The sequence below is a fragment of the Coturnix japonica genome, chromosome 3 (genome assembly GCF_001577835.2).
Source record: "Coturnix japonica isolate 7356 chromosome 3, Coturnix japonica 2.1, whole genome shotgun sequence".
Taxonomy (NCBI): Eukaryota; Metazoa; Chordata; class Aves; order Galliformes; family Phasianidae; genus Coturnix; species Coturnix japonica.
This window is the reverse complement of record NC_029518.1, coordinates 62,651,768-62,671,168: the sequence shown is the minus strand read 5'-3', so window position 1 is coordinate 62,671,168 and position 19,401 is coordinate 62,651,768. Positions and strand designations below refer to the sequence as shown.

Sequence of the window (19,401 nt, the reverse complement as noted above, 5' to 3'; positions counted from 1 at the left end):
ACCATTAAAAAATACAAAGCCAGCTGCTCTCGGAGCAGAGCTTGATCCTTTCAGTGCCTTTAACAGCACAGTATATATTCAGAGGAGGGGAATTCATGAGGCCCTATGGACCTACACCATGGCATTACACAAAAATGCAAGCCTGAACAATGGGTGGCCTCAGAGGTTCCATCTGGCTTGCCATTAACAAGGTTAAAGTAAAGTGGGCTGCTGTGTCTGTGCCGCACACAATTTACACTTCAGATGCTTTAACTTCGGAGCCGGACTGGAGGGAGTGCAGTTCTGACTGCACATGGCAAGGGCTTGTCACATGTCTGGCAGACGTATTTGGCATTGATGCTCTTTCAAAGATACAACAATATTATTTAGATAATTTGTACGTGCTCTTTTCAAAGTGAAGGCCAGCTCTTTTGACTAAGTCATTAAAGATATAAATATATATTCAGTCAACAAATGGGAATTGCAGTCGAATCTTATTTACTCAAGATATTTTAAGAATAGAGGAAATGCTGCAACTGGTATTTCTAGCACAACTTAAAACCGCAATCCACTTTTAAGCTAAAAGGGATATGGATACGTACAAAGAAATGTATTCTGTTGTAAAGCATTGAATTGTCAGGGCTACCAAAATACTTAGCTGGTAGCATTAAATATGGCAAAAATATTCTCTTTAAAAACTTAAGTGTTTGCACTTGAATAGGTTTTAATAATGCCAATCATGACTGAAAACACTAGTAAATTTAACAACTTATCAGTTGAAAAAATGAATACGCTACCCTCACTATAGTATTACAATTCAGAGAAGTCACAATCTTGTGACTTTACAAGACAATACAAGGGTAGGGGTTTTTTCAGTGCTGTAGGAAAGGCAGAGATTGTGGCTGCTGTGGGTAGGTATCCTTCGCATTTTATTCTTGATTCATTTTTTCTTTCAAATTGCATTGAGTTATCTTAAAACAATATAGAACCCTTAGACTGCCTACATACGTGTGTATTTGACTTTAAAAAATCCTATAATTGACCAGTGAAAAAACAGTAATTGTTTATAAGATATTACACCTGTCATATTGTAATATCTTGCAGTGGTTCCTTGTATTATTCTGTTGATATCCAATAATAGTGATATTTTTTATGTTAGCTTTATTCATGAAGTAAATTGTATTTTTGTAGACAGGTAGTGTTATATCAAAAAGTATATGGACATGGCTGGGAGAATATATATTGATAGCTGGTTTTTTTGGACAGTTTCTGTGCTGTGACCACTAGGAAGTCCCAGGTGCCAGATGCAGTTTCATACTGCAGTCTCTCTGACTGCAGTGCTTGAGGGGATGATGAGAATCTCAGTGCTGGTCTGTTCCTTCCCACCTCCTGCCTGGGTTTATCACACCCAGTGCAATGGCTTTTTGCTTCAGAGCTGGAGGTGTGAGATGAACCGAACTAAACAAATACTGCAAAACTGAAAAGCAAGTAGGCGAATTATTTGAAAACGTCTGCTGTGAATGAAATGCAGAGCAGCTGAGCTGGGCCAGTGGTAACTGCTTACAGTTGGCTTGCAATACTCAACCATGATCTCTGGCAGATCCGTGCACCCTGCTGGCATGGCGTGCTGCTGCTGGCTTGTTTCACAGCACGGAGTGTGAAACCAGAAGGGCACCCCAGGAGCAGTCACTGATGCTGCCAAGACAGCAGTGGTGGCACCTGCTCTGTGTAAAGCTGTGCACAAACTGGGAGGAAAGCTACACAAAGTAGTTTTAGAAGGCATTCTGGTTCAGGCTTTTCCATTATGAAGGAAGCGTGTGCCTACCTTGTCTGATTCTTCTTTAGTGCTTCTGTCAACACAGACTGAAAAAGATGTGTGAAGAGTTTTTTCTGCACTTTATTTCATTAATCCTGCTTTTCCATTTAGTGTTGGAGTTGTGGGCATAAGAGGAACAGATTTTCACAACTTGCTTATGACTTTTCATCCCTGGTGGTTGGACAGCATTAGGAGAGCTGTAACATGGAAGACAACTTCCAAATCAGATATGTATTATATAGAATGTGCTTGTCTTTTATTCTAGTTCAGTGAATTCCAATTGATTTGTGACCTGTTCAGCCATAAGGTGCTGTACTGTTGTACAATGATTATTTTCCTAGTTTACCGTATGTAATCCAGAGGGGCACACTCATATCCTCAAAGCTATGAGGAACCTGATTGCCTCAGAGGTCTGTAAGCTTTAGACATTTGAATGCCTGTAAACATCTGACCCCATATCCTTTGGAAGCCTTATTATCAGCATCTTTTTTTCAACTCCAGTTCCCAAAAGGTTCCTTCTATATTTTCTCTTACTGACATCATTTACTTAAATCTCCATCAGCAGTTTCAAAGCCTGGGAAAGATAAGACTTCCCCTGCAGGAAGTTTGGGGTCTGTGCTTGTGGTTGAGAGCTATGGGTAAGAGCTGCAGTTTACCTCCAGTTTGTAGTTAGTTGGAATTAAGTATTTGCAGGTTTGTTGGACGTTTAGAAGTTTTGTAAGGAGGAAAGTGAAAGGGATCTGTCTTGACTTAGGAACATGGCTTTCTGGCCTTTCAGTTTTACAAGAGGGAGGCTTGCACCAGCACAAGGTGCAGGGATATACTGAGACTGAGGAAGGGTAGGCGGGGATGAAGGATCTGAGCCGTGCAGGCTGATGAGTACAGTTGTAAAGCATACAGCAGCTCATTAATTTGTTATTGCAAAGAGCTGGTTTGTGGCTACGTGTGTGCTGAGGAGGGACTGAGGAAGGGCTGGCACAAGCTGGAGGGGCTGACTGGGGGCTGCAGCTCTGGCCTGGACTGCCTGTATTTTGCTTCTTCCTCCAGCTAGCAATGGATATTTATCCAGAGTGGCAAAAAATAGGTCTAATTCTTTGTTCAGATGCAGTATATTTGGATCTTGTGGAAGGATACTTGCAGTTTTTCCTATGGAAGATACTTAACCACAGGAAGAAACTGGGTATTTAGTTACCGTTTCCAATAAGGGTTAATAAAATCCTATGGATTCCTATGAGTTTTGACATTATGCATTCCATTCATTGCCACTGCAATGCGTTCCTGTCACCTTTCTGTGTCTTCTAACATGCGCTCAGAACCCAGGATTAAAGGTGAGCAGACAGGCTGACAGCATTAATGGGTCATCCTCTAAAATGGAAGAACTGTGAACTGTCCCCCCCACAGAAATTCAGTATCTTGCTGGCCTGTGCATACTTTGCATAAATGAATGCAGGAACATGTTTATGTGCCTTCTTTGGTCCGAAAGTCAGATTGATCTCAAGCAACTTCAGAGCTTGCATTAAAAATATGTTGGCCTTTCTGCCTTTGCGTGCTTGCAGTCTTAACATTTTAATTTTCTTGCCCTGCACAGTCAGTGCTGCTGGATAACTATAAAAAGTTGTTTGGTTTAAAGTATAGATGAAATGTTAAGGCACAGACACAGTACTGGCGTTAATCACTCTTCTGCTTTGTGACTGTCTTGTACGTTGTAAATTCAGGGCTTCTGTAATTGAAGCTGTGACTCGGGTATGAATTGCTGATCAGAACTACAGATAGCTGGTTATGCTGTGCTTGGCAAGCATATCCATCTCATTTTCTTACTATTTTTCTTTGGCCAGTGCATGTGGTGTCCGAGTAGTAATCTGCCATCTGCACTGATCATAACTCGGGTGTTCTTATCTGAATTGTTCTTTATTTTCAAACATTCTGTTTAAGTCTAGGGTTCCAATTTTATATAAATCTCTTGAATCAGATTTCATTGGTCACGGCAGGAAAACTGATGCTTGGCCTGTAAATGTCCTTTTTTTTGAAACAGTTAGTTTGTTCTTTCTTAGCTTGGATGGCTGTGTATGAATGGCCTGAAGAGTCGAACAAGTCACTCCTTTACCTTGACCGTAGTTCTTTGTTTTTGCTGTTCTAAATTCTTTGTTGCATCATACAGGTGTCACATCTACAGCAAAGACAGATTCACAGGTGAAACTGAGGTGCTTCCTCCTCATGTAACATGCAGGGGAAGAACCTGCACCGCTGCAGTATGACTTAAGTATTCATACACAGTGAGAAATTCTCTGCTCAGTTACACTATTAAAGTTAGCCAAGAACAAGCCCGCAGAAGTTAGCAAAACTGCTCTGCATTTACACTTGTGTGACTGACAGCAGAATTAAGACCATGAAGATGATCTGTTTCTGGATGATACAGTATTTTTGATAAGTTTTCTTCACCTCACTGTTAGCGTTTACTGAAGTGACACCACTTAATGTGCCTAATCTTGACCGAGAGGGATAAAGTGATACAGTTTACCAGGTATTGCAAAATGCTTTCAGTTATGGTTGATTATTTGTAACAATAGACAGAATTAACAGATTTCAGAGAAAGGAATACTGAACTCAAACTCATGCCATCCTGAGGCTAAATCAAGAAAAATGAAATGCCCCATTTTGAATTAACAGTGTTGTTTTAATGTGCGCAAATGTGTGTTGTTGATTTTTTTTTTAATGTACGTAATTATGGAATTAACAAAGATTATGATAAAGTAGATTGGGATAGAAAAACACTGAATTAATTTACTTCTAATTCTCAATACCTGCCTCAGGTAGGAATTAAGAGCTTTTACATTTGAGGCTTAATCCTTTTGCTGCTGAAATCCTCTCTTCATGCTTTGCTTTTGCCTCTACATTTTGATGTGAAAAGCATTGAGTTAAAATCTTGAGATGATGTAAATCTCTTTGAAACATTACACAAGATGCTGAGCACAACCGTTCTTTAGTAATGTCACTTTATGGAGCTTGTCCATTTTAGGCATGTTAGGTGCAAGTTTGGAAAAGTGAACTAGGAACTGGCTACTTTCTTCTTTATTGGGTAGATCATTGTGATAAGGAATTCCCTTAGTACTAAAATGTGGCTGTAGAGCTACTGAATAATCTAATCTTCCCTGCAGATATTGAAGATCTGAACTTGCAGGCACAGTTTCAAGGAGAACCATCCGCCATGTTTGCTGACCTTTTGTTACACAGCTGGAAAGGGAATCCCTACATGTATTTTGTGTGACACGAGTTATTCTATCAATTCCATGAGCTCTGGAATCAACCCCCATAGGGATTATTGACTTGGCCTCATAGTAGCAAATGTGACAGGAACTGTCCTTTGTTTCTGAAGAATGAAGACGTGAGGTGCTGGTCACGTTCTGCAGTCCTTAACACTCGTAAAACCTATGCTCATGCACGTCGTCTGATTCATGATAGGACAGATTTCTTGAGAATCCACCTCAGGATTGAGATTTCAGTCAGTCCCTGCTTTTGTTGTTTGATATTTGTGAAACTTTGTGTGTGATACTGATTTATAAGGGATACTTGAAGTTATGTGACCCTCAGACTGAAAGGAGAATTTATTATGAAACTTGTATTTGCTGTTAATATTAATGACAGAATAAGGAACAACAGGGAAATGGCAGTGTTTTACTACCAGTTTCCTGTAGCATTCTGCCCTTTTATTAGGCCTGTGTGCTAAGCTGTTGTGTGGGTATGGCCGTGCTGCAGCTGGATCTGTGCAGAGGCAGATCAGGGCAGACATGCTGCATAGCTCAGGAGCAGCACCTCGCTGACCCAGGCAGAGCAGAGCCAGCTCTGTGCACTATTACCTGTGTTACTGAACCAGGGTTCTGTATTGCGGGCACTGAGAAGCAGCTTCAAACCAGCCCAGGTCTACCCAGTGCTGCAAATGGGTAATGCTGGCAAATGCGCTTCTGAAATGTGGGCACACACTGCAGGGTTCCTGTGGTGAATCTTTGTGGCAGCCTTTCCACCAATGTGGACTATGGAAAATACCTATTATTTTTTAAAGTACTGGGTAGATAAATTTTGATATAAAATCCATTTTTCTTGTTCCCACAAAAAGGAAGGCTTACAAATATTCAGAATATTTTGTGTGTGGCTTCATAATGAGGAATGATGAGCAGTAGGCTTGGTTGAAATCACAGCATAGCAGTTCATGTTGGAAATGCGTGATATGTGTTTAAACCGTCAAACCGTCACTGATCTTATATCTACTCTATCTAGGTGGGTTGGAGCTATTAAAATACACATCCATTCCACACTGTATTGATACTTTTGGAGCAAAACCATCTCTGGTGTTATGCAGAAAACAAAAAAAGACCTTATTTTGTACACTGTTATTTCAGGAGTTCCTGACTCTCAGTGTAAAGAAAACACTTTTATTGTAAGGGATGAAAAGAACATCCAAAGCATTCCTCCTCCAGGATGCATTTCACATGGAATTTTTACTTGGTTTATGCAAAAAATAATTTTCCTTCATGCCTCTGAAGGGGGCAGAGTGGATAGCACAGATAAGGTTTCATGGAAAGCAAGAAAGAAAGGAAATGATATTGTGGAGGTTATTTTTTAAGAGCTGATGTCTGTGTAGTTCTTTGTGCTTTGTGAGCCACCTTCCATTTCATCCTTCGTGGTTTTCAAGGAAAATAAACGTGTAAAAGACATTTTGCAGTAAAATTATATTAGCAGATGATAAACAAATTCCTTTCTTCTCAGTGAAGCTGCCCGATGCCCCAAAAGGCCTGGTTTATCAGACAAATGCACTGAGTTTTTGTCAGCGTCTTTGTCGAGGGGTGAGGGGGATGGGAAGCCCACACAACAAAAGACCACAACCTATTGATATGGCTTTTGGATGCAAGGGGGGGGGAGGAATAGATTGATTTAGAGCTAACCACGGAAAACTATTCGATCTGATGAGTTTACGATTGAGCATTTTTGTTTATTTATTTGCAATGAGAATATGTATGCGCTGTCAATATTCTACCCCGTGTTATTGGAAGTTTTGCAAAGGGTGGGTTTGTGTCAGCTGGGAGAGATGAAAGATGAAATAAGGCAACCTTCAGGAAAAAAAAGGAGGAATCTTGTTTTCTTCAATGAAATTGAGTGGCTTCGATCTGATACATTACAATGTGTTGTAGGATTAGTCAGAGGATGAATACTTTCTATTTTTATTTCATCTTTATTTCTTTTGAAGAATCACCTTGGTATTAAAAGGCTACGGCTTTTAATCTCAAATAGATAGAAAGGCATGGTACATTTTCAGACTGAGTTTTGCTGAAGAGTAGCAGCCTGCAGTTAACTTCCCAGCATGTCACCTCTGCACTGGGCAGCACGTAGGCACAGGATCAAGACAAATCTCAATGTGGCCCCCACATACCACGTTCTGGGTTGATACCATACAATTTTCCAGTATACCTGACAGGAAATAATTACAGCTTTGAGATCCAAATGATTGTTGATCATTTCTCATGGATTAAAAAATGAGGTTGTTGGTAAAGTTTTCTGCCTTAGCATTCACTCTGCTTTCTGCACGTACTATAAGTGCTCTGATGGAAAAGTAAGATGCTCCATTCTCTATTTAACAAGATAATTTTGTGTGGCCTTAAATGATACAAAATACAGTTTTTGAATGCTAATGCCTTATTAGAACACTCTCAGAGTTGCTTGTATTCCCACTGCATTCTAAAACAGCTTACAAATTGCAACTTAAAGAGCAAAATAAGCAGAAGAACTGAAGGAAGAACTGAAAAACCCTTATTTTTGTTGTGTGAGAAGTGCTCCAGAAATTACCCTCTGGCCCTGAGCAGGCAGTGCATGAATGTGCAGGGCATTTTGTGTACGTCACACTGACTGTGTTTATCTTGAATTAAAGTCACAATCAGCAGCTCCCAGGCTGTCTGGGAGCCTCTCTCAGTCCCGCAGAGGTGTTTGTGACCCAGCAGTGTCCCTTTGCACTGCCTGCCACCACCAGGTCTATGGAGCCCTTGGAGAGTAAAACACCTCCATTTTGTCTGAGATTTTGTGTTTCTGTCACATCAGTTATAGCTGAAGTTCCCTTCACAGCAAAAGGAGGAGGCTGAAGCAATCTGCAATGAAATGGCCTTTCTTCAGGTAAAAAGTGAAATATTCTTCTGTGAAAATAATGGAAAAAAGGACTGTATATCTAGCTAGGTATGGCTCTAAGCATTCCCTTGTCATGATTTGATCTGCTTTAACTGCTTTGCTGGCATTCAGCACATTGTGAAAACATCATCCTTGCGTGTGCTATTATGAAACCTAGCTGTTTTTCAAATCATTTGAACTGCTGGATGAAGCATTGTTTACCAGGGGGCAGCTTTTGTTGTCTGTTAGCATTCCAAAAGGAAAAACAAAAAGGGGAGCTGGTGTTGGGAATATCACGGTGAATTATTTCAGACACTCTGTACTCTTTCTCCTTTCTTCCCTCTGCCAGCTCCATCAGATATGAAAACCACCACCCCCAAAAATAGTCACTAGGGCAACCCTAATGCTTTTTTCCTGAACAGATAATAGAGTGGAGCCACACAAATGATCCTCTTCTTGTCGTATATATTGGATTATCATCCAAATCATATTATGTGAAGCAGAATGAAGAAGCAAGCGGTTGCGCTTACCCTCCTTGTTGCTTAGCTCAGCTGAGCTGCTGTTGTGGGAAACATGTTTGTTTGATGGCTGTCTTGTCATACCGAAGGTGAGAGGGTTAGAGAATGCTTCCTAACTATGAGGGGACTTGTGGGGCAAGGCAAAATAGCTGAAAGCTATTTTATTTTGTGCTTGCATTTGGTTGTGGTTTGGACTATTTGTCATGAATTTGTGGTTATCAGCTTTTTGGTATTAACACAGTAGGTTATGTTGGATTCCATAGGCTTTCTGCTTGTTCTTCGGTTTCTTCTAATATGTGTAGTTCTGTGTAATCACAAATCCATAGTAAAGGAGAATTTAGAAGTGTTTTTAACCTTGTTATGTGTTCTTTCTTTATTAGTAGAAATTAATGCTGCTGTTTTTTGGAGAATACTGAAATACAGCGCTAGATAAGTTCCTCAGGGTATTCCTTCATTAGTATCTTTATCCTTTTAATATCACTAGCAAGTCCTGTTTCCCTTTCCTGCCAGTGCTGCATTGAAGGAAGGGTTCCCCTTCAGGATAATTGCCATCTCTTTCTTTATGTTGTTGCATTATTCCAAGCCTAAAGGTAGCAGTGAATCATGGGAGAGGATGTTCCTTTTTTAGTCAGTCTTTCTGGCCGTTGCATTTTTGTAAGGGTTATTCCTACTGTAGTAGCTCTTCGAAGGGCTTTTTGTGGTTTATTTATCTTATGTTGTAATGAGTACAGGAAGCTTTACTTTGTGTCTAACTTACGTTATTTCCATGGTGTTTCTGAAGAAGAGTTTACTACAGTTGCACTTAACGTAGAGTTTTTGAAAACACAATTGAGTGAGAACGTGCTGATTTTCTTAGCATGAGCCAGCTCGCGTGTTGTTCTACGTCTTTACAGGTAGAGCATTATGGATATATAAATCTCTGTGCAAATATTGTACATTATCAGTTTTCATTACGTTCTGATGCGGGTTTATACAGCAGGGACAAGCAAATGGCTGAAGCCTTTTGGACAAAAGGGTTAATACCATACCCTAATGTGCGTGGATGCTGCCACGTGGTGTCATTTGTGAGCTCCTGAGATGGCTGGCCATTTCCTTTGGGCGTAAATCCCTTGAGAGGGAAGGCTTCAGAGCATGGGGTGTGATCTCTTCTCTTGGTAGGAGTGATTGACAAGGAATGAATACATAGTTAAAAGAAGGGAATGAATACCACCCCCCTGTTTAAGTCCAGGCACACCCAGGCTGGCACATATGTATTCTGATGCGACACTACAGCCAGATGCTTGTGTTGGTTAGTCACGAAAAAGCATTCCTGAAAAGGCAAATCATAGTTTAATTACAGCAGCTGCTGGCATCGTTTTATTTTACAGTGACATTTTACAAGGGATTTGAATAAAAACAGAGAACTGCAATATTTTGCAAGTAAGACATATTGATAAAAATACATGCAAAAGGTGACTGAGGCCTCTTGAGTGGAATCAGGGGCCCTGACAGCAGATTCTTGGTCAATTGGTGAGGTGAAATGGTTCACTGAATTGGATAACACAGTGCATACTATAGTGACTGATTAAATTGATTTGTCCATGGCTACCGCCTCCTCTGCTACTGAAGCCCTTTAACCTATTTTCAAACTTCTTTTTTTGACGATTCTTAATAAATGTGATGTTAGAGAAGGAAGCCCACACAAATGCATTTTGCAGCCGTAAAATTCTGTATTTCATAATCAAGGTAAAATGCACATTTTCCTGAATGCATACTCACATGTGATACTGTATTACACTGTACTTAGATTAAAAAAACCCTAGGAATTAGTTCACTGCTAGAAGCAAATGCACGAGACATTAATAAATACTATTCCTTAATATAACCCGCATTATAATAAATACCACATTTGTGAAGTCGTAGGTGTATTTACGTGGGGCAGAGAAAGTAAAATACTGAAGAGGTTTTGTTGTTGCTGTTGTGTTTTTCCAATTGCATGTCTTACTGTCTTATCATTTTAACCAGGGGATGTTTAGTAAACTTGTCAGGGAAATATAGTTGAATGCCTGTTAAGACTGAATGCTGCTGTTAAGCAAGGCCATCAATTTAAAAATACCTACAGTGATAAGGGGAAAAAATAAAGGCTTAATGGTTCTGTCTTAAACCAGGACATTCATATTTTACAGTGTGTTTAGTATTTCCTTGCTAGGGAGATCTCCTTGGTTGAAGGGAGGCTTTATGTTTCATCTAGCCATGGGTTATTTCATAGTACATACAGGCAGACTGATGCTGGCGTGGCCTTCAAATGCCTCTGAAAATCACATAATTCTGTGCACTTACGGTGAAGAAGTGAAACCATTTCTCCTCAGATTTTCCATTAGTCTCTTAAAATAAAGATTGGGTTAGCATCTTGCTAATAGTGAAAAAGAAATATCAATAGAGAGGCTCTTGGGACTGTTTCTTTTGTAGACTTTTTATCAATTACACAGGTTTTATCAATAACATTTTTATGTCGGCAACGTATATTCTGTAAGTGAGACACCAGCTGTTCATACAGCTTTGCATGGGCGAAAACCTCTTGGGTTTGTGTAGACTAACAGTGATCACCAAATGGAAGCTCAAATAGATCAGTGCTTTGGGTTCTGTCCAGGAATCTGAACATCTTAATGTGGGCTTGAGCAAAAGCATGTTGCATGATTGTGTACCTGTAGTTGTTTGTACATAGAGTCTTCTTGAATCCTTCATGCTTGAATCAAGAATTAGTATCAGTGCTATTTTTTTAACTGGTTCTTGCAGATAAGGGAAAGAAAAAATAAATTTTTTTAAATTATTTGGTTAATTCTCTTCAGCAGAATGCTAGATGATAATAGATTTAATCCATATGCATTCAGTGCAAGTATTTGTAATACAAAGAAATAGAAACCATAGTCAACAGTCAAAGTAAGAAGCTCAGTGGTGAACATGACCAGCATAATTTCATCAGGTAATTATTTCCCTGTATCAGCTGTCAGATTAATATAACTCAAGGGTTCACATTCCTGGTGCATGTTATAAAGTGGGAGTTTTCAACAGAATTGTTGGAGGTTTCTTGATAATAAGATTAATAGAAGTGTTTACATTTGGGTCATTTTTAAGACGTGGTGTTGCCCCTGTGGCTTGGAAGAGGTGCTCTGCCGTGTGTCCGCCTCTGGCAGCTGTTCTTTTGAAGATGACACCCCAGGTCACCAGCACTTGCAGCGCGGTTTGGGAATTCCAAGAGAAAACAAACAAACCCTGTTTTATGACTCTTGCTGGGGCTCTATTTATTTTGATTTGAATTCAAACCATAAAAGCCATTACCAGCCCTCTGAAACATAAGCATCGTAAAAGCTCGGTCCCCACCCTCCCCTTGGTGTGCCTTAACTGAGGCAGGGTTTCAGTCATGATCTTTTATGTGACCAAAGAGTTTTTGGGCACAGAGGATCAGAGAAAATGCAGCACATCCTGGGAGACACCGTATATTCTGAGGCAGCTCCTTAGGAAAGGCCAAATGTCTCCTCTGTGCTTGTTTCTCTTTGTGGCCACAACCCAGCAACTCGTGAACTGAAACCTTGCTCTGAGTGAAGAGCTGGATCCTGGTGGCTGCCCCCCTCCTTTCCACCCTGCTCCGAAATGTCTGTCTTGTTGGAAATACGAAGCACTAGCTCGCAGGAATTTAATGCTATAAATACTTGGGTAAGCAGAGCTGTTTGCTGCAGGGATGCGTGAATATTTGGTGCCCTCTAGTGGGGCTGGAGCTGTGGCTGAAACCCCACCACCTCTTCTTTGGGGAGAGCCAGCAAGGAGGGCTGGCGTGGGATTTTTGCTTATTTATTTGATTTTGTATTCAGGATTTTAGTGTCTTGGCATTGTATTCATGAAATTCTCAGTGTGCAGCAGCGTTTCCTAATGTAATTGTACAGTGCCAGTGGCTTTTTTGACAGCGAGACCCTTGCAGTGTTGTCCTCACGCTGCAGGGGCTCATCTTAACCACCGACGGCAATGAGGCATCTAAAAGCTTTCATCAAAGTATGATTAGGCCCCTGCTTGCACTTGCCAACAGATTTAGCCCCTGTCAGCCAGTAGAAAGGTCCTGCAAGTCAGGATCTATTCAAGGCTGGGCTTTTCTTTCAAGGAGTACCAAGGTTTTTCATAGCAAGATACTGACTGATAAAGACAATTTTAACAGAATCCACTTTGCAGCAAGTTTTTGGTTTGTTGTTTTTGTTGTTGTTTGGTTGGTTGTTTTTTTACCAGCATGACAAAGGGGCACGTTCCAAGTGTGTTATTTAAAATCAGAACTCAAATATATCTCAGCCTGTGGCAGTGGGATGTCAGTGCAGATGCTCCTACTGCTTCACCAGCACTCCGACAAGATGCATAAAAAGTCTTAACAATTTCATGCTGCATTTTATAACCAGCTCTCTCTTTTCATTTCTAGATGCTACAACTGTGGTGGCCTTGATCACCACGCTAAAGAATGTAGTCTACCTCCACAGCCAAAGAAGTGCCATTACTGTCAGAGCATCATGCACATGGTGGCTAACTGCCCCCATAAAACTGTTCCGCAACAGCCCACTAGTTCTCAGGGAAGACATGAAGCTGAACCTCAGCCTTCCACTTCTGCTTTCCTGAGAGAAGGGGGAGGAACCTATGGCTATTCGTCTCCATCGTATTCTCAGGAGGGGAGGTCGGAGATCTCAGAGCGTTCAGGCAGGTCGCCACAAGAAGCTTCTTCAAGTAAGTTATCGGCATCACCCGAAGAACCAAGCAGAAAGGGGCCTTCTGTTCAGAAAAGGAAAAAGACTTAAAGCATTTTCCATAACTTTCCATTTTCTTTATCCTCTTGGGATGTCTACCTCATGCAAGTACAGGGGAAATAATTTCATTATCAGTAGCTGATGTGGAATTTTAACTACTGTGGAGGAACTGTGATTACTATTTTTTTTTTCTTTAATAGACAAATCACTCCAAGCAAAATCCATTTGAGCAGGGTGCATTGCATTTTACCTTCTGTATGTGTGTGTGAGTGTGCACGTGTGTGTATGTATATGTATCTATGAGTATGGTTTTTTTTCATCAGGACACTCTTCAGCTCCCACAATACGTTACTGTGAAGCAATAGACACAGTACCCGTAAATGTTCCTGAACTCATTCCCAGAATCTGTTTTCAATCACGTTCAAAAAACAAATAAGAAAACCCAGGAAACCTCCCAAAACGAAACAAACCAATTCTGAAAAACCACTCTCAGAACTAAGACAAAGACTGTTACTTTCTTGTGAACCAAAGGATATGTTCATATTTTGTAGCTGCCATATGGTACTAAAGATACTAAGACATCCCCCCAACCACCAATTTCAGTTACTTTCTTTGTAATCTCCACAAAACATTATTTTCTCCCTTCCCACCCCTCCACCGCCATGCCTCACAAGGGCAGTGGCACAACTTAACATGGCTCTCGTTGCCACCATCCTTTGTTCGTAAGGAGTTTAAAGCTCCAGAAAAGACAATGAATGTGTAGTTTCTGTGCTGGTTTCTCAAAATGTTTTGTTAAAGTAATATGAGTGTAACTGTAATTTAGATGACTGTTGTGTAGGGGAGACTGTGTAAGTTGTTAAAGAACAAACTTCTTTGAGTGGTATCGGGATACCGTTCTGTTGAACCTTTTGTATTCTGTGAACATTTAGGGGACCTTCGTGGCAGTAGTAGCAGCAGCAGCAGCAGCAGCAACTTCTCTTGGTCCCAAGTAGCGCCCCACAATTTGAAGGGACTTCCCCCTTATTTACTGTTGGGAGAATTGTGTAGGGATTGTTGTTGTTGTTGTTTGTCTTGTTTTTAAAGAAAACGAAATGCAAAACTACTAAGATCCTGGGATAAATAGTTTCTTAAGATGAAAGGTAGTTGGGTACTCATAGTTGCTCAGCCAGCCTCTCTTGCTGATGATACGGCATGTGTACGTTAAAGAAGGACAGGTGCCTGCTGCGTATAAGCCTTAATGAAAAGGCACCTGCAGACTTGCCAGAAGCCACGGACATCACCTGCTTCTTGTGAACGGGAGACTGCTGCTGACCAGCCATGGTCTGGTGTGTGCTGGGACCACACACTTCTGTGTTACAGAGGAGGAAGATTGGTGGTCTCAGAGTGAGACTCCCTGGGCTGCAGCCCTTGCTGGGGGTTAATAGAGTTGGAGCCTGTCAAAACTTCAAGTCACTTTCCATTTGTAACTTCTACATTACCAAGTCATACGTACGATAACATACTTTGACAAATCCCTTTGCAGATGTGAGTTAATTAGAGAAACGTATGTAATCCTTAGCATCGGCAATAAACACAGGCTGTTAAAGCTTGAAAGAGTCAGGTAGGTTTAAGCTAAGATAATCAAACTGAAGAAACAGCCCGCACGGGAGGCTGCAGTGAGCCCAAGTCCCAGCTGTGGTAACTCGTGCAGCCGATGGTTACGGCAGGCTCACTGTGCGACCCTTCCCTTCCCACTTGTCCTGCTGGATGAGACTTGTACTGTTGCTGCTGCTGCTGCTTCAGTAAACAGGCAGTAAGCAAAAGCCTCAGCAAAGGGCACAATTATTGTGTGTGAATTCCTTGCCAGTGTTTGCGAGAATCTCAATGGTTTGTACTGAAGTTCTCAGTGTGCTAATGCAAAGCTTACCTTTGACGATATTGAATGTGATGTATCTATAGAGAACTTCCTTGCCTTACGTGAGGATAGTAAACCTATTTAAATTATGTAGACAAATCAAAGTGACGTTGCTTAACCTTCTAGCCGGTGTGAAAACCCAGGTTAAACAGCAAAGATGCAAAACTTAGGTCACTTTGAACGTTTAAACCAAAGTTCCTTATAGAAATAGGCAATTGTGGATTTGAGAACTGGTCATTCCCTGTTTATATGTAAGAAGTTCAGAGCTGAGATGAGGAAATATTTTCAGTGCGCAGATTTTTATCGGTGCTGTTTGAAATCACTGTGTGCACCAAAGTCAGACTGAACTGCAAAGAGCACATACCAAACCCTATCTTATTGTTGAAAGCTTAAGGTTTTATTTTTATATATTAGAATGTTATCACTATTACATAACATACTCAGGACAAAGAACTTTGCTCAGGGAATATACCATGTAATGTTGTTTTTACTTTACAGAATAGTCTACCGACTTGCTCAGAACAAACCAAATAGACTTAGCCCTTTTTATCTCTCTATAAGTATTATGTACTGATGTTAGTAACTACCTCTGAGTTGACATAGACCTACATTTCTGATAATCAATCAGATTTCAGCGTTTTGTATTATAAGTTCCTGTGAAATGAAAAAGTGGCGTTCTGTATTGGTCGCTTATGTGAGCATACGTGTCTTTACATTCACAGGGTCTCAGCTTTCAGAGAAGCTGGGCAGCCACAGCTCCCACTGACTTCCAGTTGGAGTTATGGCTCTTGGCTTGTCTAGCAGGGGAGGGGTGGGGGGTGGAGGGGTAAAAAAAGAAGAAAACCCACAAAAACATCAAGCCCACTTTGTTTACATAGGTGACAATAAAATGATGATTCTGTTTACAGCAAAAGGCTACCTCATATTTACTGCATAAACACACCTTTGTGCTGCTCTGGCCTTAAAGGTGGCTGTTGATCTATGGTACATGCTTTTTAATCTGTACTGAATATGTAACTGATGTTCCACCACTATAACATTATGGCAAATACCTGTTTAAGATGAAGCGACCGTTTGAAATGATGAGAAGTTTCCAGCCATTTCTTTGGAAGTTTTTGTTTTTCTGTCTAAAGGATGATGGGCACTGTTCACAAAAAAGAGAATATATCGTCTCCCAAGCAGGCAAAAGTAAACAAGCCTGAGTTAAACATAGCAGTGCAAGCTATGGCAGGTAACTACTTACTTAGCACTGGGCTGCTGTAGGAATAAAATAAATAAAATTTAATTACACTCCTTCAATAGGCTGCTCCAAATAAGCAAAAAACACTTCACGGGAACAGGCAAGGACTTGAATTTAGGATTCTTCCTTCAAATCTAAGGATGTAATTAATATTCTACAGCATTGGCTCAGCCTTGATTTTTCCCCTATTCACCAGCCTGTCCTTGCAGAATGCCTCACAATAAAACTCATTTCAGTCGAAGGAGTTCAGGTACCAGCTCAGAGAGATGTATATTTCTTCAGACAATATTGGAGATGAGGTTAAAACCGAAATGAAATCTCTCCCTTCCATCGCCCTCACTCCAGAATACTCAATTGGATTTAACCATAAGGGGCATTGTGAGATACTTTACCTTCTCCCCTGAGGAGAGTTAATGGAATCTATTTTACAAACTACAGAAATTAAGCCATGAAGAACATTTTGGAGGGAGAGCCAAAAAACTTTCTGCTGTAGCTGATGGTAAATCTGGCATTCTGGTACCATCTGCAGTATTTTGCTTTTAGGTAGCTCGCAGGGAGTGCCAAAGAACACAGCTGACTCCTACTTTTTTCCCTTTGTAGGCCACCTTTTTCAGCCCAGCTTTATTCCGCACCAGTGTTATCCTGGAGTTCCTGCTTAGTCATACCTAGTTTTGTGAATAGAGCCCCATAAAAAGTGTTTATAGATCTTGTAACATTCTTTGTAAGAAGAATTATAAAAGAATGTGGGAAATCTCATTGAGTCTTAAATTTAATTTAATTAATTTATCTGTAAGAAATGTTTATCATAAAAATATATATGTATTCCCCTGTGCTAGATATAAAAGTAATTGGGAAGATGTGTACATGTGCAGGTGCACTGATTTTAATTTTCTAGAAGTCTTAATGAGATTTGAGTATTGTTTTAGAAACAAGCAGAGCCTCGTTAAATGCGTCAATCTGATTTTGCTTAGTTTATCAACAGCCTCTTCTTTAGGATACGTTGGTTGTGTTATCCCGTTACAACCGTTGACTAATAGCAAGAGGTTGATTTATGAACACACCCTTCTTTCTAATGCTACAACAGAGCTGTAAGTTGACAGCTTTGATAGTGTTTTTATAAGAATGTTGAAGAGCACCAAGGTATTTGCTACCATTGTCATTGAACCAAATGGAAGAGCAACCAGCTTTACACATAGGATAATGGTTTTGACTACCTCTTGGATTACTAAGTTAAGCAACAACTGGCTGACAACCATCACCAGACTGGCTTAAACTAGTATGTGTTGCTTGTGGTAATAATAACAATAACCATACTAGAGACCAAAGTGAACACTGATTTCTATATGTCTTTAATACTGTGTCTTATCTAGTGTTTTTAAATTATCTTCTGTAGTATAGATTACCTCATTGTCCATTTTGACTTGTATGTTGTTTACAAGGTGAAATAAAGGAGACAAAAAAATCACTTGAATTCTATGTTCTAAGAAGAAGACAGTGAGCTGACGTTTTGAAGATCATTTCACCTGTTTACTGTCTTGAGGGACTAAAGCACTGATTGCCTTTCTACATATCGTGTATTTTATATTCTCATTTCATGCCTAATGTCTTTTTTTTTTTTTTCCTCCTGTCAGTCATGGATATTGTGAGGTTTAAAAGAATTACTTGATTAAAAATAAAACATATAACGTTGGCATTTACACGAGTCCTTTGAGATTATCTTTATTTGCATGATTAAAAAAACACTGGGGTCAACGCTCACTTAATTTTCGTAGAATCACAAGGTTGGAAAGGACCCACAATATCATACAGTCCAACCATCCTCCCATTACTGTTGCTACCAGAAACCTCTAAACCATATCTCATAGCTCCTTATCCAGATGTCAATTTTAGGATATTATCCTGCAGAAAGCTGATTTGTTATATATATTGTATGGGGGATTTGTGGAGGGGTGGTAAAACAGTGAAATAAGTTATTATTGCCTACCTGGCTCACACTAGCAGCACTGCAGAAACTGCACCCCAAACCACATTCAACTATTGAAATTAAACTGCAAGATTATAGCTTTGGGTTCTCATTCCCTGTGAGAATGCAGCGGCCATTAAAGTTATCAGACATCTGGGTTGTTCCCGAAGATGAAAAGCTTTCGGTATTTAAGCCTTATTCTGTCTTTATTACTTCTTTCATAGTCTGCATGCTCACGAATATCTATTGTATGCTAATTTGAAGTAATTTTAGGTGTTGCTTTTCAGAAATGAAAGCGCTGTCATCTGCCATTACTTGGAAATGTCATCTCAAAATTACACAAGGTGTCTTAGCGAATTCTATAGCAGTAGCTCATCATTTTGTATTAATAAATGGGAGGACCTGAATACGTTATCTGTACAGTGGTTGTGTGTCAGTACAAGTCTCTTCCAATAGAGGTGATTGGCAGCAAAGCGTTACAATCTCTGAAATACAAAGCAGAAAAGATTTTTTTTCCCCTGTTCGTGCAAACATGTCAGTACCAAGGGTTACCTGTGCCTGGTGGTATCTGCTGTCACAGTGCTATTGACCCCAAGACAACCAGTCAATCTCTTGCTCTCACTGTGTCCTACAAATGTTGCCCACTGCAAATTGCACCATAGCTGCCATTGAGCCCCACACACATTTTCAGGTTGCTGAAGCTCAGTTAACATGCAGCTGGTCAATTTTTTCTCCCTGGCTGTTATTTCACCCCAGGCACTATTTGCTGTGCAGCACTTAGCCTAGATATGCTGGGCTAAAGCGACCAAACAGTTTGTAAACAAATGAAAGTGAACTTGTGGCATGACTCCCATTTTACCAACCAAAATAAGGTGAATGAGGTAAAAAAGTAACAAGTACTGACCTTTGGATGCAGCTTTAGATGCTAAAGACCTCATTTCGTTTTTACTCTCCTCCTCTGGAGTCCTTCAACTTTGATGTTCTGTCCAGCTCTGGCATTAAGAACAGTCTCCTTCCATTGGCTACAGTATAGCTCAAAGGCTTTCCTTTGCTGTACACGTGTCACACATGTCACACCGTCCTTGGA

The 19,401-nt window shown here is 40.3% G+C and overlaps 1 protein-coding gene across 4 annotated transcripts in view; it reads left to right on the top strand.

Annotated features, from left to right (window-relative positions):
• LIN28B (lin-28 homolog B) overlaps positions 1 to 17,816 on the top strand; it is a 91,514-nt gene extending 73,698 nt beyond the window's left edge. For all 4 annotated transcript variants that reach the window (XM_015858705.2, XM_015858703.2, XM_032443921.1 and 1 more), the window contains one exon: positions 12,899 to 17,816. In XM_015858705.2, coding sequence (XP_015714191.1) covers positions 12,899 to 13,268 — 370 coding nt within the window. In that variant the 3' untranslated portion in view covers positions 13,269 to 17,816. The remainder of the gene's footprint in view (positions 1 to 12,898) is intronic.
• The last annotated feature ends 1,585 nt before the right edge of the window (positions 17,817 to 19,401 follow it).